Source organism: Phalacrocorax carbo, chromosome 13 (genome assembly GCF_963921805.1).
Source record: "Phalacrocorax carbo chromosome 13, bPhaCar2.1, whole genome shotgun sequence".
Classification (NCBI taxonomy): domain Eukaryota; kingdom Metazoa; phylum Chordata; class Aves; order Suliformes; family Phalacrocoracidae; genus Phalacrocorax; species Phalacrocorax carbo.
Window position 1 is genome coordinate 8,230,361 of NC_087525.1, and position 22,540 is coordinate 8,252,900.

Genomic DNA, 22,540 nt, shown 5'->3' on the forward strand with positions numbered 1-22,540 from the left:
TGACCATTATAATTTTCTGTGAAATACTGCAACAAAAGCAGAAGAGGCATTCCAATTTGCTTTGTATTGCCCAAGATAAAGAAAGACTTTTTATAAGAGCCTTTGGGATGGTTTCATTATGGGTATGTGTGTAATGACATGATTGGTACCTGAAAGATGAGGTTAGGCTTCTGGTTTGATGACTAAGCCTGAGACCATGAGAATCAGTAGAACTGAAAACAGAAAGCATAGGCTGCGGACAGAAGAATGCAGCAGTAGATAGTTAAGTTATGGCAAATTTTGTTGGCTGTGAGAGGATTTTTTTCAGTAACGTGAAGGGGGTGGGGTGAAACTAAGATATCTTTAAAACAGTTCAGTCTGATTTAGGACCATAGCCATGGACAGGTTTTCAATCACATGATTTTTGCATAACAGTAGAGGGCAAATTTAAGTGTGTTTGAATGTCTTGCCTGTGTGTTTCCATAACATGGGGTTTTTTTTTAGTTTTTAACCTAAACGTTGAATTTCCTGTTTGTAATTGTTTATGGTTAATTATAACATGCATCCCATGACTTCAACACTAAGTTACTGCTGTGTACTTGAGTCTTTAATTCCGTATGAATGTATGTCTTCGCCTGAATCTGATGGCATTCCTTCCCTTGATTAGAAATATATGGTATTTAATATATATAGTAGCAGCAGCATTCCTTGGCTGCATACTCAGTTTATTAACAAATGCTCTGAAATTTTCTCCTCTTCCCCTTCAGTGATGAAGCAAGACCAGATTTCCAGGTGAAGGTTGAAGTGTATAGTTGCTGTACAGAGGAGTCTTTATATGTAACAAACACTCCTAAGAAACTAGCAAAGAAGTTTAAAACATCCCTCAGCAAAGCTACAGGGAAGAAACTCAAAGCTGTGCTGGAAGAAGACAGAACTGAATCCCTTTTGCCCGATGACCCAGTCATCCAGTAAGCTATATATATAGATAATATAGTTTTACCATTTTAAAAATAGAAATCAGCCAAATATATTGTAAATTTTTGGAAAAGTGCCAAGAAAGTGATTATTTCTGTACTTACCCAAGTGAAGAAAAATTTACATTTTAAATAGGAAATGAGAAAGTAGGTGTGAATTCCAACCATGTCACTCAGCCTTGGGGCCTGGTTCTGATCTTGAAACACATGAATATGTTTTATCTTTCTGCTATAGAGCTAGCTGGCAAATCCACTGCTATTTGCAAACTCTGTAACATTTTTAGTTTGATCTCTGGAGAAAATCAAGCTCGTGTGATCAGTCTGTGTGTCCCTCTGTCCATCTACCCTTTCCCACTTATTCCCTCCCCCGTATTTTTGTACCTAGCCGGTTTTGGTCATACTTTACAGGCAGGTAGACATGTCTAAAAGTTATAAGTTGTGTGAAATAAAGAAGTGTGATATATAGACAGGAGAAACCTCTGTTGTAGCCTCTCCCCTAATGAAGCTGACGGAGCTGTTTGTTATGCCTGGGGTGCGTACTGTGCACATGGGGGCCATTCCGCTTGCTGGCTTTTCATGAAAACTGGACTGTCAAAGGCACTTTACAGTTACAAGCTGCTTAACAGGATTTTTCTTAATTGACTTTAGCACAGAACATTTTAAAATGACTTACTATTTTTCAGTGTTCATAGAGGTAATTGCTGTTCCCAGTAATTTACCCGTTTCCTTTAAAAAACGGTCTGAAGACTTTCATGCATTTTTAAAATGAAATTAACTGCCTAATAATATTTCGCAGCTACTTTAATTTCTTTGGTATTTAAGCAGGCCAAGTACCTAAATTGTAACTACTAGTAATATTGACGGGTTGGTTTGTTTATTTAAGAAAGCCATTTTTTCAAGGAATTACATTTTTTTGGTGGTTGAACAGTAAAGAATCGATGCCTAATTCTTGCCAGGTGTTGAGTGTAGTCTTAGTCTAGCTTCATATATTTATTTGCCTAGATTTTAAAAGGAAACAGAATCACAGAGTGGTAGGGATCGGAAGGGACCTCTGGAGATCATTTTGTCCAAACCGCCTGCTTGAGCATGTTCAAGCATATTCTATCTTTGTCAAATTGATATTACTGTATGCTGGTATTGCTGTTTCAATCAAAAATATACATCCAAGAGATCTTACCCACAGAGCAAAGCAAATTTTATCACTAACTTTCCAGTGTGTTCCACCTAATGACAATGTGTCTTTCAATCTGCATCATCTCTGGTGGGTGTGCTTTCCACAAGCTCCAGCTGGGCAATGACACACTATCATGAGATACAGTTTGCTTCAGATATAACTGCTAGCTTATTTGCTGGCCATACTCGCTTGAATATGGATTGCCTGTCTTTTAAGGAAGAAGCGTTGGTAGACAATCTAAACAGCTACCTCCTCCCTTGGGTTTTGCTTCTGATTTCACAGTTTTACTTGTATTTTGTTTTCCTCCATCTTAAAGTTTGTTGTTTCTACTGTAAATAATTATTTCATAGTGACTGTTACTTTCAGAGTTAAATGAACAATGATGTGTTTAATGATGGCTTTGTTAGGTGACTAAAGATTCTTGGAAAGAAATGGGTTATTATAGGCAGAAAATAAGTTGTCTTTTTTTTTTTTTTTTATAGGCTCCCCTTAGGATTTATACTTAGTAAGACATTGGTATGTAGCCCTTAGAGAGGGGAAGATTACCAGATTACAAGAGATCTTTCAAGTATTCCTAGAGAATTTTACCAAAATTTTCCAAAAACTCTGTGACCCTCTGTGCTGAACTTCTTGACTTACAAATCTCCCTGGTTAGTGAGGAAACTGTCAGCCTTTTAACTTCTTGCAACAGCTTAGTGACCAAGTGCTTGGAATGGTTCCTTAGGTTGGTTAACTTCAGTTATACTGATATTTTCTTTACTCTTAATTATCTCTCTTTTAATTTCTATACAGTTTTTTGCTGGCTTAGTTTTTCTATCCTAGCGTAACTTTTTTTCTCTTGCTTTGTATGTTTGTCACAGAAGAAAAACGTTTAGTGCAGTTGTACTGTTGAATTCCGGAGTATCTAGGTTGCTCTTTGGGTACATCACTGGAGACGTTCCCTGAAGTGCATGTTTAGTCACTTGCAGAACTGGTCTACACATGCACTTGTTGTTATTGCCTTTTATGTGTTGTCCTCCACTGGGCTGGAGGCACAGCTTCTGTGTCCTATGTTTGAATTGGCAAATTCATAGGGATACTTTGCTAGAAGTACATGTTCTAATCTAATGGCCTTTCTTTTATGGTTTGATTCTTTTTGGTACCTGAAGGTTATATTTGTTTTTACCTACTACTATTTAAGATCTGATTGAAAGGTGAGCATACTAGACTTTTTTTTTTTTGACTCACAAATCCTCCATTTTGTATATCTGGATGAGTGAACTAAGATTGGGATCTCTAACACTGGGATTAATATTCAGGAACAGGTTCTAGAATCTGAGATGTATTTATTAATATGCATTGATAGAAAGGGCGATATAGTTGCACCTTCCCACGCCAGTGTCTGTGTGGCAACTTTGGTGCCTCTGTCTCTTGATCAGTAAACAGATTTAACAACAAGCCTTTGCCACAGGCATGTTGCGGAGATGAGCTGATTTTTTTTTTAATAAAGTTATTACATGGAAAAATACTATAGATATGCAAAGTAGTGAATGAGATGCAGCAGGCAGATTATTCTTTGTTACACAAAGAAACTGCCATTTAAGGCAGTGAGCTAATTCTGTGAAACATAGAGGCAAAACATAGTCAACAATCCTGATTAGCCAGTTAAATTTGAAAAATATTTGCAGATAAAACTTCTCTAAATTATATCGCAGCTGGCTGAAAGGAATGACTGTTATATTTTAGAACGAAAATGTTACTGTGAAGCATATTTTGAAAGTGAAGTAGCTATTTTTTTTGGCAAGGTCGTTGTGGTAATTAGTCATGCTTTAGAAAAAAAAACATTAAAATCAGCACAGAAGTTTTATCTGTGAGAAGAAACTGAACTTTTTGGTACAGTTTAAAAAGAATCATAATGTATTCCTCAGCTGCATGGCAAAACATAATCAGCGGACAATCTTTTGTTAGGGATCAGTCTAGCAGGGAATATATACAAATGCTGATGAGATTTTGTTCAGACTGCCCTCCTGAAATGTTTCACAGAAGTGGTTCTTCGCCCAGGATGTTATATCGAATTTAATTTTCTCTTTATTCCCTTGGGATAGATATGTAACAGACCTCCCTGCTAACAAACTTGCTACTTTTCTTCCCCCTCTTTCATTAGGGTTAGGGCTAGGTAGTCATCTGCCTTGCTCCTCTGCAGAGCCAACGATTTTAAAACCGTATGTTCCCACTGTGCTATTAGGAAAAATAACATTTGAGAAATATTATGATAGAAAACTATTTTTAGTGATGTTAGTTCAGTAATGCCTTCACTCTTTACACCACTAAGCTATCTTATGCTGTACTGAAGATATTTTAAGGATCTTGTGCTAGATCCTGGTAGGGAGAGTAGTTAGTGATTTTGAGGGGTTTGTTTTCTTGTGAACTTTGTTTAAACTGCCATTAGCCAGGTGGAATTCTTACTGCATTGCTGGACTGTAAATCTGTTACTCAGTCTGAAGAGTATTTGGGGGAAAAGGTTAAACATGTACCAAATTTGTACTAGTTTATTCCAAGAGTTGCATTCCACATGCACTGTGCTGAATTGTAAACGTGAATTTTCTTGCCCTAGGCAAAATGCAAAACAAAGATGTAACATTCGGAAACCTGTAAGCACAATAACTGAGAGTGTCCTTTATGCTACAAAACTGACTATAGGATTTCTGCACAAATTTCTGCATACAAAGAATCAAGCTATTAGACCATATTAAAAAAATACATATATAAACATTTGTTTTGTAAAGTGTAGTCCACACAGGAAAATCAAAAGAGTAGAGCAACGTGGAGGAGCAGTATAAAGCCTGTTAATTTTTAACCTGTATTTTCAGATAAAGTTTATGTCATCAGTTGTTCTATTAACTGTAGCAATTTTTGAACCTATTACCAGATCTAGTTGATTTAGGCCGAGGAATAGAAGCTGTAAAACTGTTAAAAGTTACTTGGTGTCTGACTAGAGGAGAGAGATGCTTTTAGCATCCTCAGGGTGCAGAGGGGTTGGAAAGCACATCTTTTATGCCTGGGTTTGGCAGCCGCTGGCTCAGCAGTAAGCTTGAGCCCAGCTTGAAGGCAGTGGCCACACAAGTTGTCTCCTGGCTGGCAAGTCCAAGAGAGGTGGCCATGGAAAAGGCCACCTGATGGGGCTTCGTGGTGTTGGCCTGGAAGCTGTGATGTGGGAGGGAACTGGAGGTACTGCAGTGGGTGTCACAGGGGATGAGGATATAGGAAGCAGACGAAGAGATTGTGGGACTTGTTGGTTTACTAGGAAAACCAGAGATACGGGGGTTCTGTGGGAGTAGGTTGGGGGTGGCAATCTGGTCATTGACAGGTGCTGCCTTGCACCTTGGTGTTCCCTCGTACCCAAATGTGTTATCTCCGGCATGTCTAGACTCCCTTTAATTACTGCCTGAGCAACATGAAGCAGAAATATCTTAAACATGCCTTTTATTTCACGTTTAGCGGAGCAAAGTACAGTTTGCTAGCATATACCACTTTGGGGCTGGAAAGTGCTGAGGACAGTTTCAGGACCCACAACCTTACTATTACAGGAAATGGTAAGTACATATGGTACCAATTTAGGGAAATAGAAAACCAGTAACATTTTGCATTTCTCACTCTTGTAAACTAAAGAGCTTAAAAAGATTATTTTTCTTGATACTTAATATAGAACAACTTTAATAAAATATTTAACAACTCTAAAACAGGCATCTGTACACAGCTGAATAAACTAAAGTTGAGCAAAATTTCAAGTCCAGACAAAAATTTAATTCTTTTGGGAGTTTCTTCTGTCATTTGCATCTCAGTCTTATGTGAGTTGTAGCTATATACAAATTATTTCCCCTTCCCCAAAACCAAGGAAGGGTATCAGAATGAAGAACAGCTTTTTCCTCTGTAGTCAGAAGGAAAGTAGAAAAACAGGTTCAGTTCAGCTAGGTTATTTCAGGCCCAGGTCTAACACAGGGCATAAGCATGTGTGTTTGCAAGTTACGTTGGGAGCTGTACTTCAGCACAAGTTGGCAGCAGTCAATCTAGATGCTAACACAGGGACTGTGATTATGCTGCAACTGAAGGTAATGTTTTAAGTAGCAGGAGTACAGTTTTTGATACTTCATCCATTATTTTCTGAAGGGATAACCCCTCCCATAAGCCATCCTCTAACTGTTAACTTAAGACATAGGACTTTCACTGTATTTCAAAGTAGCTTCTGGGAACTTATCTTTTACCTAGGTAAACTTGACCTCAAAGAGAAAGTTATTCTTTACACTCCATTAATTCTGAATAAGAACAGATTTGAAGATTTATGGAGCATTTATTTCTTGAGGGTTGGATGAATAATTCTGAGTATCTTTGATATTTGTATGCCTTTCTTTATTAGTACTTTATGCTCTTTCTTCTTAAAATTCCTTTTTCTGTCATTAATTTACATAACTTAGTCTGGTAAGAAATGACATACCTGGATATTTTGTTTCATTACAAGCATTTCTAAAAGATGACCAAAGAGAAAGCGATGTCAATGGAACATTGCATTACCTGCTTCTGATTACAGAAGAGAGAGCCTATTACATAGCAGCGCTGAGTGACGAGGGATGTTGCAATTCATTAGAAACTCCTTGGAATCCTAAATGCTTTTCCAGTGCTGAAGACAGAAGTAGACACAAATTCTAAGCCTTAATAAAACTATCTGAAGCAAAGTGCTCATGTGTAAATGTAGCTGTGTGCCACAATGGGATGGGCTCAGGGATCCAACTTACATGAGGTGGCCAGTGTACTTATCTTTCAAAATGTTTCTAGCTGTGAAATGAAATGTAGTGCTATATTTTGTGTAAGAACAACTTGTTCTTGCAGAACAATATCCCAATTTTTACTTGAAATTCTTGTGGATTTTTTTTGTTAATTAAAAAAAACTTACTGAAGACTAAAAATCAGTTCTAGTCTAATCCTACAGGATGAGATATTTCTTTAAATTTAAAAAAATGCTTCTTTACATTCAGGATCTTAATATAAAAATGGATGTAGAAAGCTAAACTGTATATTTAGGGCAAAAGTTTGGAACTGTTTGTCTTCTGTTTGTGTTTGACTAAGTGCCTGGTCTTTTCCCCCAGAGGAATCCTCTTTTTGGCTCCCCCTGTATGGAAACATGTGTTGCCGTTTAGTTGCTCAGCCTTCCTGCATGGCTAGAGATATGATGGCAGGATTTCTTAATCAGCAGGTAAGAAGACGTTGCTTGTGTTTACATCCTCTTCTGTTAATAGCTGTCACTAAGAGTCAATTGTTAAAACATTTGCTTTTTCCTGAAGTGGTTTTTGAGAACGGTTATTTTTTTACCTCTTCTACCTAGAATTTTCCCCCTTGCTCTGTCTCACAGCTGTGTTTACAAACAGTATCTTCAGTGGCTAAGCGTCAAGAAATAAATGTTTCCTTGGCGTGCTTAACAATAAAGTTATTTAGGCTGTTACATAAAGATCAAGTATAGTTGTTGTTTCTGAATCAGTTTAGACTGGTACTTGATGGCAGCAGTCCTAATAATCCCATGGCTCTCATCCTTGTACGTACATCTCGTTGTGCTAGCACAGAGTTCATATCAAAGCACGGTGAATCTGACTGGTGAACTGAGCCATATTTGAACTCATCCCTTCAAAAATGATTCATGCGAACTCAGTTTACTTCTCTATTTTGGTTCACGGCACAACTAGGCAAACAAGGAGAGGTGGCAGCAGAGGGCCAGAGGGCTGGATCATTTGTCAGGATTGCTGAGTTACAGGATTTAAACTGGTTGTGAAACTGTAATGCATTTATGAAAGCTGTTCAGAAAACTCGTTTGAGAAAGTGGAAATTCTAGACAAATGTCTTTGGCATTTGTTGAATGTACTGTGTATTTCCAAAGTAAGATACTCTTTATTTCTGTTATTGTGTAATTACTGCAGCAATAAAGATGGTTCCTTTCTTACAGTGGACACCAGCTCTAGATTTCATTCTGTCTGTGCGAAGCAGCAGATTCTGTATTGTGAGAGTCACAGGACAATAAATCTGTGAAAACTGTAAAACACCAAAAGACATTTAAAGTGTTGCTAACATTTCAAAAATCAGTGACTCAGAAGTGCTCTGCAACAGAAAGTCTTTGTTTTAGGAAAGAATTCAGTGGGGCCAAGTTTTGATCACACAGGGCTTTTCTGTGTAGACCTTGTAATATGCTCTTAATTTGTAGTTTGTTTGGCAATTTCTGACTATTTCTTCCCTTTAGCAACTGATAGGAAGTCTAACTAGCTGGAGGAGGCTGTATTGCGTACTAAGAGGTGGCAAGCTCTTTTGTTATTACTCTCCAGAAGAAATTGAGGCTAAACTGGAGCCAGCATTGACAGTTTCCATCAACAAGGTAAAATTGGTTGTATGGGGATTTTTTTGTTTATTCCGGGGGAGGTTGGTTTTGTTTTAAAACATACCTACAGTCATTTGGGCTCTAAGTTGCTGGTATGCAGAATGCTTTATAGGTAGCATGTGGGTGGGATATGCTTCGGTGAAATTTGCAGTCACCGAATTTTTTAGCAAGACATTACGTTTCTTAGCTGTGGACATAAGTTCCTTCTATTGCATTAGACTGGTTAACACAGAGGTAAAAAGGAGGATGTTTTTCTTTAGGAAAAGTGATAACTTGTTATATGACAGTTCCATAAGACAGCCCTTGGAAATGCATTGCTTACAGTCCCTTAGCAATGCTCTGGTAGACTTTTGTCCTCAGCAAGGTGAAACTTTAACAAAAGCTTTTTTTGTTGTTGTGGGTTATTTGGCCACAGTCTTAATTAGAAGGAGACCTGGAAAATTGTCCAAAATATTTTAGTGCCTTAAAATAAGCTGCTTTTCTTAATACTGGTTTGGTACAGTGCACAATAACGTGAGAAGTTCTGGTCTCTAGGATGACATTATTGCTGCTTTTCATACTCTGATTGGAAAGGCTGGGTTTAAAACTTAAAACGTTACTTACTAGTTGCCTAAAGAAACATTAGGTATTTAATCTGAAGTAAGTATTTAAGTCTTCAATTTAGGAATGTTACTAAAAGGACCTTCCAGAATAGCGAGCATTAGAGTGAAGAGCTGCTTTCAAAAACTGGTTTTGGTGCAGTCATCGAGTTAATAATGTGTAAGGATGAGCAGAGGAATGTAGTGTTATTTGCAACTGACGTAGCTCGATTCATCTTATATGAGTAAATTAGACACATTTGGAAACTCTTAAGTACAGGTAGATCTGGATTCTGCTGCTGTACTGCTTGTACGCTTGATGCCAACACTAATCCTGAAAGAAGTGTTCCTGCCATCCAGCTGCTTGTTCTGGCTGCTGTGCTGCTTTATGCCAGGGCAGGCATTAGGGCAGCTGACTGATGAATTGGACAAGGGAACTGATGTGGGTTAAAACTAGCTCATTTGGGGGAAGGAGGAGGGTTGGCTTCAACCGTGTTTCTCTTTAATAAATTCTCTTACCCAGTTCACTACATGGCTACACAAACGCTTGTGTGGCACAAGGAAGGGGCCAGGCTACGACTGGGAATGCACAGGGACATAGGGTAATAAAGAACTGCTTCTTACAACAGCAATATCAGCTTTTGGTGGCTTTAAAGTTTCTGGAAAACTGACTGCATTCTCACCCAGAGTGACACTTAATATAAACCAAACATTTAAACTACGGGTAACAATGTGATCTGTTTGTGTTAGGACTTCTTTTTTTAATGTGCTACGGCTTTAATTGATTCCTTAATTAAAATTACCTTTCTGCTAGTGCTGTATCATTTAACAAAGCCATTTTTTTCTTCCAATAGTTCAGGCATTTATATTAATTAAATGTTTAGACTGTGATATATATTTGAGCTGGTTTACTTGTTTGTCTTCAGTCACTTTTAATTGCACTAGTCAGCCTTTGCCATAATTCTGCTTTCCAGCTGTTCACACAGTATCAGTTAAGAAATGGTAAACCAGTAAATTACAGAATGACTAAATCCATATTCTAAATTTTCAAAAATATTAATGTCACATTTATCTATCAGGCTACCTCAAATCTTTCCTTGGAGGTATCTGTTTGGGTCTGTATCTTAGTTTTGCTTTTCCTTTTAAAATAACCGTACTAATGTATTTTGCTCCTCCAAGTTACCAATACACTTAGAACCTAAAATCCAGCATAATAAGCCTTTGCTGGGAGACTGCCCATCCGTTTGCAGAGTATCCTTAAAGCTAACATGTAGAAGGTACATAAATTGTGTATCTTATACCACTTTACAAAAATGTCTGACTTCTGGAGAATATGACTGAATCCCTCTTCAATTTAAATTAAAACCAGAAAAAATGCAATTTAAAACATATTTGGATACTTTACTACTTAAACAGTTTCTCTTGAAAATAACTTAATGCCTGCAGATATTTTTTGATTCCTTTGTTATGAAATTTCTCTTACAGATTAAATGAAATCAAACGGGCTTGTCTGCTACGTGTTGTTATAGAAACAGCAATTTCAAAATGAAAGTTGAGATTGAATATCAACTCTAGACGTTCTAACTAAAATCTCTTCTGGTTGCATATGTGGCATTTTCATTTGTAAGGTGAAGCTGATCCTTTACATGTAATTGAAAGATACTTTCTGAAAAGTAATGAAATCATCTGGATTTATGAGAAACTCTCTGGAAAATATTCACACTGATAGCCTTATTTCCCATTCCCTTTGAATTGAGACTTGAAGAAGCCATTAAGACTAGCTAAGTCATTACTTCAACTTCAGATGATTTCACTGCTACTGCTGTTGAGCAAGAATGGTTCTGCAGTTCCTATTATGCAAGTGCTACTATTATTGTTCCAGCTAAATGTGATTATAACATATTATATTGCACAACTAAGTAGGAAAAGAGAAATTATATTTTCTGTAGCAAAGAAAATTTGCCTGCATCCAATTTGAACAAGAAATATTCCTCTTGGGCCAGTTTCTGAAAGTTTTTCAAATTTTCTTCAGTTTGAAATGAATAATAAAGGCCTTGCCTACAGCTGATAGCTTAGCAAATTGGTGCATATGCCAGTGGTTCATGTTAGTTGTTCAATATTTTTAATACATATCCTAATGTGTCCTGGTCATAGACTGTAAAACTTCTTTTGTTCTGTGTGTGCCTGAAGCTTGAGGAATTCTGGGACATCGCTTTGAATTAACGTGGGCCTATGATTTCCTTCCTGGCATATTTTGCCAGTGCAATCTTTGATCTGGTGCCATGCAGCAGGACCAGAGCTACCTCCAAACTCATGCTAATTGTTGAGGCGAACAGGATGAGGAACAAGTGTTTGCAGCCGTGGGCTCAGGGTTCATTGGTTGCTAAACAGTGTAGCAGGAGTAAAAGCACAAAATCAAGCTGGCATTTTCAGACTGTTATCTTCAGTGACAGTTCTTGTTGGAACATCTGTCCTGGGCTAGGTCAGGTAGAGAAATTCATTGGAAAATGTAGTGATGGCTGCAGCAGCATAACTTCAAGGAAACCATGCAGTATTTCTAGGGAATCAGGGAGTTTACCCTTGGACTGGAGCGGAAGGATATCAATATGACTTCTTGACAATGTGAACATTTAGGGAGCCGGCAATATGAGCAATATTGTCTGCATTAGGGAACTCCAGCAGTGTTGACAGGAGAGCAGCCCTGAAAATATCTCTCTTCTCTGTCCCACTGGTTGGCTTAGACAAGCCTTCATACATGTGAAAATATTTTGGAAAAGCACACACTAGTTAAATGCCTCCAGATATCTGGTATCTCACGTTTCTCATATTAGTCCTGCAATTGCTTGAAAGAGACTGTGGATGTGGGCTGGAAAAGCAGATATAATACCCAGATCCTGCATGGTAGACCTTATAACACACGTGCTCAAACTGAGCGGTTTGGAAACTATGCTTTATGGCTCCCTGGTGCTCCACAGAATGCTGGCTGGTCATGAAATGCCATCTCCTTCTTCTGTTGTTTTTTTAGCTGCTGCGTTGCACCAAAGATATCTGAAATGGCATAGATATTCTAATATTGTTCTTCCATATTATACTTAACATCCAGTGGCCACATGGGTGTTATGTTAATACGAGTTCACAAAACAATGAAGATGAAAGGAAAAATATTTGTAGCTGATCTGGTGAATGTGGCCTTGTGCATTAATGACATTGAAAGCCACGATTTTAAATTTCGCTGTGTTTCCCTGCTTGCCTAAAACAAACCCCATGGAAATTGTGAACATTACAGCGGAACCCTCCACGTGAACAGATTGTCTTTTGTTTCCAGTGTTGTGTTGTTGTTCCTTGGTTAATTTTTTGGTACTAAAAACACAAAGGAAGTTTGTTATATGTGATTTGGTTTGTACAATCTTAAAATAGATACGCAGAACTGGGTTTTAGGCTATTCAATATTTTTTTCAAGAACTGTAATTTGTTTTGATGTCTTAATGATCTTTATAACCAGTGCTTCTCAGTGTGTTGGGATTGACTTAGCAGGAAAGTATTGCACCTCAGAATAAAAAAGTTCTCTCTCTCTTTTTTTTTTTTTTTTTCCCTTGTTTTTTTCCCTTTCTTTCTTTTTAGCTTAAAATATGAGCTTTCCAGAGAAAGTATTATCAGGCAAAGAGATTTTTTGATTTTGGGGGAAAAGTATAGAGGAATGTAAATATTTACATTACATTAAAAAAAGTCCATCATTTTCCCTTTTAGTCTTTCCCCACCTTCAAAAAAAAAAAAAAAATCCTTTGCATATGGGACATAAGACTGGTTTTAGCTTCTCCAGAAGAGTCATTTGAGTTCACGATTCCACTCAGTTTTCCCTGTTCTAATCCACTGATTGTTCTGGTCTTTGCAATAGCTGTAGCAGAGTTGGCTCAGTTGTCTGTAAGACTGCAAAAGGTTGAGCATTATTACAACATGGTACCTTAAGATACTACTTTGTTGCTGTTCTTTTGCGGGGATTTTTGGGTTTTGGTTGAATTTTTATTATTTTATTTTTTCTGTTAAGTGGAACTGGGCATGTAGTATAATCCACCCAAGCTTGGTAAATTCATCAGCCCTTTACTGTAATGGCATCTTGTATCACTCCTTAAATATTCAAGCATCAGACATAGATTGTTGCTTGAGGATTTATCCCCTTTGAATAATACCACAGTTGTGGGATAAAACCTGCAGCAAACATCATTAAATAAATTTGTGTGTATGGTATGCTAGAAGTTCTTACCTGTCAAATGTTAATCTGTTTGATTTAATTTTTTTGCTGGTATCTATGGTTACCTGAGTTAATGGGATATAGAGTGCTTATGGATGAATTACTTCATCTCCTATTTTTAGAAAGAAGAATTTAAATGAGCATATCCATCAGATATGCTACAAGCAGCTGTTGGTATTTCAAATGGTTACTTCAGTAATGCATTTAAAATCTGGGGAATGTTCTGTAGGATATTTTTTGTTTTTCTGATTATCAGAACTAGGCTTATCTCCATGGGATCCCATGTGTAAACCTAATTTTTGTAGGTGTATATTTGACATCTTTATCAGATGTTTGACATTTGGTTGAATTGTGTAAAAAGGAACATGGTTGATCTCTCCCCACTGTATTTTGAGGAATGCCCTGAGCCTGGCTTTGTGGCCAGATTCAATGTCCATCCGGAGAAGAGAAGCTGAAACGCAACTCTGGCTGTGGTTGTTCAAAACCCAGGGTGCTCCTCAAGCCAGGGAACACCCTTGTGTGGCAGGAGGGCGCTGCATGGTCTTAAATCGCATTAGGCAGTCTTGTGTCCTGCTGGGCTCTGGGGCCAGCCAGCTGTAGGGAGCTGGCTGGCCCCCTGGTGCCAAAACTCATCATCCCATCAGGATTTGGGATTATGCTGCTTTCCTGGATGTGGTAAAAATAGCTTTTGAGGGCAGTGTTGTAATAGGCCATCACTTATTAAGTTAGGATGCATTGTATATGCAAAGGTATTTCTGGGGTTTCTGCTTTTACTTTCGTAAACAATGTTAATTATTTTAGTTTGCTCATTGTGCTGTGATAAGCAGCAATGGTGACCAGTTGTGTTTTATCAGTCTTTAACTACAATCTTTCAGTATTTCACACGTGGGGAAAAAAAATTCACTCAGTTAGGGGTAAGTGCTGTTTTTGTTATGTAATACCATAACAAAGAAACTACATCCTATGAAAATACCACTGATAAAAATCAGTTGAACTACGTCCCCAAACAGAAGGGGAAACCTTGGGTGTAACAGTGCTGCTGTGTAATCTGAGAGCCTTTCTAACATTAGCTGAAGAAATGTGATAGACTTGTGCTGTATTTCTCATATATGTTTTTATTTGTTTCTATATAACTCTCCTTAATTAAGGCAAAACTAAAATGTCTATTTGGAAATGGCAAATAGGATTATTTTTATAGTAAAGCAAGTTTTTTCATGCTGCTAGTTTGTTCTGGCAGAACCTTATGAGTAACTGCTACAAATGCTCCTTTAAATGTGGACTAGAAAAGTCCACATTCAGTTTTTAAATTTTCTGTCACTGTAGTATTATCCCTGAACGTTCTGATTCACTAAGATGAACATAAAATAGATACAAGTTTAGAATATATTGCATAAACAATGGCCCACAAGAAGTACAGTAGGAGACCTAAATAGTAGCTGTAACAATGTGGTGTCCAGCTGAAGATTTCAGAGAAAGGGAGCTGCTTGCTGTAATTTTAGATTACTCATTAACTACTGTGGAGAAGGATGAGCTGGTGGAGGCAGAGGGAGGGGAAACATAGAACGTACATTCTATAATTCGGAACTAAACTGTAGTAATTCTGCTCCATTCCCTTATTTTTCATATTATATGCCATTTTAATAGTTTTATGGGAAAACATTCTTATAAGCAGTTCTTGACACTAGTTCCTTTTTTTTTTTCTAATTGGAAATTAATCTGGATTAGATAAAAAAGCCAAATGATACCTCCCTTACACCGACATTGGCCATAAGGTGATGCCAGTGTGGAGCTGAATCAAGAACTCATTACTACAGTCTGTTGTTCCTAGGAAACCAGAATTCGAGCTGTGGATAAGGACTCCAAGAGAAGAACTAATAACTTCTCTGTTATCAACCCTGTGTCTGGAGAGGCTGTGATGCAACTTTTTGCTACTGACAGTAGGGAAGAACTTCATAAGTGGATGGAGGCTTTCTGGCAGCACTTCTTTGATATGAGTAAGTAAGCAGGCAGTGCTGGCAGCGTGCCCTCCAAGTGGGGTGTTATGTAACATCAAGGGATCTTGGGACAATTTGAATTGGAATTGCCTCATAAGCCTTTGTTTGCAACGATGAGAAGAAAAATATTCTTTGGGATAATATTGGGTGTTCAGTCTGGGGTTTTGCAGGAAACCAGAAGCAGAACATGTCCATCAATCTCAAAAGAACTTGGTCTTTTTTAGCAGTGTTTGAGATAATTTTTGTAAGGTAAATTCTCACCATCTCTTCCCCCACTGTAGCAGGAAGAGTCCACCTCTGCCTGGGAATCCTACCAGTAGTTTGTTGGTTTTGTGAAATTCTACAAGTATGAAACCTTTGGGTGTGGAAGCCTTAGTGGGAAGTGTTGAGGATGCTGGATTCATCTGGGGCTGTGGCTAGGATGCAGATTCAGCCAGCTCTTGCAAGTAGGCACATGTATATGGGATTTCCTCGCTCAGCAGTATTATGGACGAATTAAATTGCAATTTGTTGCAGTAGGGATTACTTGATTCTGTTGGTAATTCCAAGGTTTTGGTACCCCTTGTCACAGGGGAATATGCTCACCTAGCCACACTCTGATCCGGTCACGCAAATACACACTGCTTACTTGAACCTGGTAAAAGCTGTACCCGAGGCTTTGTAACAGGTGATGTAAATGAGATGATAAATTGGTACCCTGATCCTTTGGCTAACCTCTGGAACACCACTAGTCTTACATGACAGAAGAGACTCATTTATTGATGCATAACAGTGAAATGGTATTGGAGTAGTATACTGTGGTGTGTTTAACACCAAATATTTATTATAAGAACTATATAGATTTGTCTTTTTCCTCTGCTTTAATAGTTTGACTCACAGGTTTATTGAGAGTAGAAAACAACTGTCAGTTATTATGCTGTCATTAACAAGGTATAGTTGGTTCCTGATAGTAATTTTTATCAGGTCAGAAACCAGAACCAGGTCAATTAATGAAATATCAGTCTTTAGTCAGAGGCCACACCAATAAAATCCGTGAATTGAGGTTGTGGAAACTCGGTGTTTTAGCTCATATTTCTAGTCCTTTCTAGCTCTGATTTAAAATGAGAAAAGACTCTATCAATTAAAGAAACACACCAAGCAAAAACTAGGGCATCCTCTTTAAATTAGCCATAGAGTGGGGCAAAAGAACTACTACTTATTCATTATAGATAGAATACCCATGGATTTCTTGAAACATTTTCCTTAGGTTCAGAAAAAATGGGTCACTTGGCATTTAAATGCCTTTTTTCTTCCCTGGTTCTAAAATTCTCTTAAAATTAATGTGCTCAGAAAACTTGGAATGATTGGTATGAACAAAGTAATTTTTACTGTGTCTTGTTTTCCTTAAGGTCAAAATCTATTAATAGAAAGAGAGGTTTCCTTGTCTGCTAAGGGATAAAAGGCAAGTTATCCTCTATTAAAGACAGAATGTTCCTTTACTATAACATCGTAACATAGTTGTATAATATCCAGCTTCAGTATATTGGAGGTTGTCCCTGATAACTTTATGAGGCTTCCCTAACCTTAAATTATTAATTTTTTAAGCATTTTTTCCTGATGAATTTGTACTGTGTTTGGGGATTTGAAGGCATATTATGATATTTAACCTTAATAGTGTAGCAGTACTGCTAGGATGCTTAAATTAAAGGTAGTAGCTTATGACCTTTATGCTAAGAGAACAAGTACAGAGTTGAAAATACAAATGCATCCTGAGCATTCCTGCTAAACAAAAGTAAATGCTTACTGTTTAGCATTGCTTTGGAGATAGTTTCCTAACACAACCTAATAACTTCAATTTTTTTCAAGCTGAAGTGTTTAAGTTCCAGTCATTGTTCTCTTTTCTCTCTCAGGCCAGTGGAAACATTGTTGTGAAGAACTTATGAAAATTGAGATTATGTCACCACGGAAACCACCTTTGTTCTTGACAAAAGAAGCGACCTCCGTCTACCATGATATGAGTAAGTGGGATTTGTCTTTTCAAGTTGCAGGGTAGCAGAAACAACATTGTCTGTATTCAGATGGCTTCTGGTGTTGATGTTGAAACACTGAGTTTTTCAAGGACAATTCAGACAATGGAAGAGCAACATAATTGCATACCAAGGAGTTTGTATTAAATCTGAATTTGTAATAGCACAAATAATGAATACATTTTTATACCTTCAGCCAAAAAAATCTGCAATCTGAACTGTAACTAGGGAGCCCTGAACACATTCAAAAAAGCTGTCACTAGAAATAAACACTCGAGTAGTATAAAGCTCAGGAAATGTAAAGGAAAAATAGTCCAGTCTGCAAACCAGTAATGTCTTTAACTAGTTGCATGAAATTAATTTGCTGTTCTTAAAGCTATTTAAAGGCTTACCTAATATAACTTACCTAAGTGTTTGGTCTTTGGTAATGATGTTGAAAAATATGCTTGGAAAATCTTGCTAGCATATATCTGAGACTTGTATTTTTAGTGCAAAATGGTATGCAGCAGGATTATTTTAATAGTTTCATTACAGAAATAATATTTACAGACTAGAAAAAGTAGGTCACTTTGTTTTAATGGATCCGATACAGTATTGGCTGAGAAACGCTGTACAACTATAAATGCCTGACTGCTTGCTGCTTGAGAGTGGAACTGTGAAGATGCTCAAAATGCCATGTGGGTCATTGAGTTACTGTGCATCAGGGCACTGAACAGTCAAGAGAGTTCCAACTAAACTGTGAATGCAGAGCAGAAAGGCAGTAAATCAGCTATATGGAAGTTTTACGAAGGTAACAACAGCATAATTCTACTGATACTCAAGTACATCAGTGAGGAGCAGAACACAAACTCTTAATATACCAGGTTTTTTTCTGCTTATTTATAGTATTTTTAGGTAAAATCCTGTGTTTAAAATGTGTTGAAAATCATTAACGTGAGGCCTGAAATAGGAATGATATTGCTGCTGTTTGAGGCTAGTATTACTGCAGTATGCATAGAAAACTCAATATAAGGGATAAGAAATGGGGCAAGACAGTCTTAAAGCACGTAAAGAAAAATTATATATTTGAAGATGTCCTATTTTCTGCAGGCTGGAGGCACAAGAATATTTAGCCATAGACTTTTTCATGGGCCTTCTGTGAATTGACATTTTCAAAGCACTATACAACAAAATATGTTTACTATCTAATACATATAGGTTTCCTAGTTGTACACTATTATTCCTACTTTTACTTGGAAAGAAATATCGATGCCTACCTTGTTGCCTCGACGCCAGCTATCACAAAATCCCAGTTCCCTCCTTTCACCTCAGTTCTCTCTTTGAAAGCATATGAAATCTTTTCCATTTCATCCATTAATACTCTTAGTAGTAGTCCAGACTTCATGAGGCATAGTTAATAGTTTTGTATTCTGAACAGTAATAATGAAATAGGTAGCTGTCAAATAATTGGTAGTATTTTAATCTGAGTTAATTGCTGTCCCTAAAATTACAGGCATTGATTCTCCAGTGAAACATGAGGGCTTAGCTGATATCATACAAAAAAAAATCGAAGAGAGTGATGGTGAGTTCCTGCTTGGCCAGCAAAAAGAGTCTGCATCTTCCCTATGGGCTTCACTCTTTAATGGATCTCATGAGATGGTTGTCCAGAAAAACATGCATCTGGGCCCAAAAAGAGATAATACAAGTCCTAATAGTAGCAGAGGAAAGAAGAGAAGAGCTCCGCCTCCACCCTCTGATAAGTCACCATACAGTGCAAACGCACAGGCGGACACAGAGCAACTGGGCAAGGAAAACTGGGGGACGTCTGACCGCACATCTGCTAGTAGTTCTGCATTTGATTCAAAGGTATCTCTGAAAACACAGCAGTTGCAGACACCCATTGCCGCTCCTCGCAAAATTGGTCCTTACAGAAAAAGCAGTTTAGCTGCCCATGGGAATCCCATTTCACTCATAAACAAGATGGAGTCTGAAACCAAACCAGTACCAAGCCCTAGAAAGAAATGCATCACAGAAATGCTAGACCCTAGATCATGGTTGCAGCCATAAAAATCAAAACTAGCTTAGAAGAGTCCCTGGAATTTTAAGTTTCTCAGCCTTCTACTATAACTCTTGAGTAAAAATAGATTTTAGCATATAGCTTTAACTATTGAGGCTAAAGTTTTGGTTTTAGTTTTTTTTTCTTTTAGCCAGGGCATTACTATTAGCTGCAGTCTCAGCTGTACTCATTATCGCTGACATCTAAATAATTGCAGTAGTAACAGGGGGAGTTATCTCTGTCTGAAATAACGGTACTGCTTCTGAAAAGAATGGTTCACTACTTTCCCCTTGAAAAAAAACAGCAGTGTTCAGGGTAACTTGGTGTCCCTGCAGCAGGGGTGTTACTGTTGCCTTCTACTAGTCCCTCAGCTTAGCCCATCTGCAGCTCCTCAGACTAGTCAAGTGTGAATTTCATATGCATTCCACACAGATCTTGCAAAGCTGATTTTCTTGGGCTCTGTGCTTGGCTTCACCTAAAATATTCTTATCTCTCCCCCACTGCTTGGGAACCACTGCTTATGAGATCATTTACTATGAAAAGTTGTGCTCTTTTGAATGGCTCTGTAACTGTATGAATTTCTGAAGCAGTTCTGTCAATTTGGTGTGGGATCTCCCAAGTCCTTGCTGGTGCATGCACTGTCCGAATAGACCAGGATCAGTCTTGCGCATTCACAGATAATCCATCACTGCTGCTTATTTCGGACTAACACGAACATTTAAAAGCAGTACTGTGTAAGAACACCTATTCAGGATTTCATTTCTATGGTTGATTTTTGACAAATGGGGCTCTAACATAGCTTCGCCTTTGTGGAGCCTCTCAGCTGTTCCTGGTAGGTAGCTAGTTTGGAAACACGGCAGTGTTACTGGTAAACAAATAGGGTTTTTTTCACCACTCATTCTTTCTGAAATAGCAGAGAATAAGTACTTCAGGTGAAAATATTGAACTATGATATTCTTCCATCAGACTGTTCACCATTTTTGTAAGAAGCGTAGGTTATTGGGGCACCTGCAAAACATCTTGCTTATGGAAAAAAATCTGTTCTCCTGGATCTACAGCTTAAATATCCAACCCTTTCCTTGGTTGATGCGTTTATCTCGGATGCTGGAACTTATCCAAGAGCAAAGGTCTGCTTGCAGATCTCCCTGTAGAGCCTTGGTGTTCAGACCTGTGTTGAGAGAGTCATATCAGCTGATGTATACGTACAGTTCTTTTTGCCTTTTTTTTTTTTTCTAAAGTGCAGATGCCTTTGGGAGCTTTACCATTTCTCCAGAAGATGTTGTTTGCATGGTTGGTTGGTTGGTTTTATCTTTTCTTTTGTCTTCTGCTAAGCTCTTGGCTGCACAGCTGTAAAGGTATCTGCTGGGTTCCCTCAGTAGCTCATTGGCTATTTGGGATGGGGCTTGAGAGGCAGGTTTCACTTACAAATCCTTTCGCAGGATTATAGCCCTTCATTTCTAGAATGTCCTTATTCATTCTTCATTTAATCACATTCCATTTTCCCTCTGAAACAACCATAATCATTCTTACAATAAATCATGCTGTTACTTAAGTGGATGGTTTGTGAATGGTTTATAAATAGGAACAGAAAAACTGAAGAATAACTACATGATTATGTAAATCAGACACGGTCAACTAAGTGGACTGTGCAACTCTGAACAAGAAATAGGGAAAATAAACAGGGGGAAAAAAAGGCATTTTTTCCAAAATGCACCTGCAGTTGATTTAGTTTTAAATCTAGCCTTAAATGTTACTGTGCTCAGGAAAGAAAGAATACCTTTTTTCTGGTAACCCCTTTCCATTTAGTTGTTATATTTCAAAATAAATCTCATAAATATACAAGGCAAGAAGGCACCATAATGAGGATTTATTTTTAAATTCAACAGGCCATTGAATTTCAACAAGCAGTTTCTCTATTAAATTCAGTGGCTTTGTTTTGAACTGAACATACATATTTTAGGAAGGCATTTAATATTAATTTAAAGTCTTCAAGTGATGAGAATTCACTCATACCTCCTGTTGCAATAGTTAATTACCCCAGGTACATTTTTACTTGATTTTCTATTTGCATTTCTAGCTCCACCTTAAGTTATTTTTGGTCTTTTTATGCATTTGATTGCTTATATTGATCTCTGTAGTATCAGCTTTTCTAATTGCTTATGTGTAGTTATAAATCATGATTATGTCCCTTTTAACCTTTTCTCTGATGAGATGTACTGAATTCCTTAACTTTCTTATGGCAATGAATGTTATCCAAGACTAATTAATCCTCATGTTCGTCTCTGTATTTCTCATGTATTGAAATATTTTTAAGTATGACATCTGAATTAGATGCCACATGTCAATAGTGATCCATCAGGACTATATAGAGGCATAACGTGATCCTTTTACTATGATTAATATCGCCCTCCCCTTTTTCCTCAAAAATTGTTATCTTTTTTTTGTGGAAGCATTGCCTTTGATGCTGACTTTTATGGCTCAAGTCCTCTTCAAAGTCTTTTTCAAGAATGCGGTACATCATCCTCTTATTATCCTACCTCATTTTTTTTCTTAGAAGTATACACTGTATTGTACTAGCATTAAAATAGTGCTCATGAAGTGATCCAGATTGCTCTGTGTAAGTGACCTGTCCTCATTCTTTACTACTCCAGCAGTTTGTGTGTCCTTTGCAAATTTATTGCAAGTGATTTTTACAGTTTCTTCCAGATCATTGATTTTCAAAATTGAATGCAAGGCAAGGTTTGTAGAGAGAGGTGATAAGTTTTTATTATATCAGTGACATGGGTAGGGGGGTGGGGAAAAGCAAACAGACAGGCCATTGACTTCATGTCCCTTTTTTCCCAGAGCCTTTAAAAAATTGAATAAGATGGGCCATGACTATACTTCTGGCTGATTCCCTGTTAACACCGCATTTTGAAATCAGTTTTCTGTCTTCAATATAACCCTCTATATTGATTTGACCTAGTACTGATATTTTAAAAAAAATGACAAGTTCACCTGGTTTTCAGTAGGTGACTTGGGGTTCTTATGGGTAACACCTCAGAACAGGTGCCTCTGCAAGTCAAGCTTCGTATATCAAAGAGTAAAGTGCAAGTGGTTGTTCAAGACCTATTCTTTATGAAGCTGTGGTGCCTGACATTTTAAATCTATCCTTTAA

The 22,540-nt window shown here is 37.6% G+C and overlaps 1 protein-coding gene across 3 annotated transcripts in view; it reads left to right on the top strand.

Moving 5' to 3' along the window:
- The window catches only part of RTKN2 (rhotekin 2), a 50,257-nt gene extending 29,322 nt beyond the window's left edge, over positions 1-20,935 (top strand). For all 3 annotated transcript variants that reach the window (XM_064464746.1, XM_064464748.1, XM_064464745.1), the window contains 7 exons: positions 747-947; positions 5,605-5,699; positions 7,248-7,354; positions 8,387-8,518; positions 15,177-15,342; positions 17,232-17,339; positions 18,841-20,935. In XM_064464746.1, coding sequence (XP_064320816.1) covers positions 747-947; positions 5,605-5,699; positions 7,248-7,354; positions 8,387-8,518; positions 15,177-15,342; positions 17,232-17,339; positions 18,841-19,394 — 1,363 coding nt within the window. In that variant the 3' untranslated portion in view covers positions 19,395-20,935. The remainder of the gene's footprint in view (positions 1-746; positions 948-5,604; positions 5,700-7,247; positions 7,355-8,386; positions 8,519-15,176; positions 15,343-17,231; positions 17,340-18,840) is intronic.
- The last annotated feature ends 1,605 nt before the right edge of the window (positions 20,936-22,540 follow it).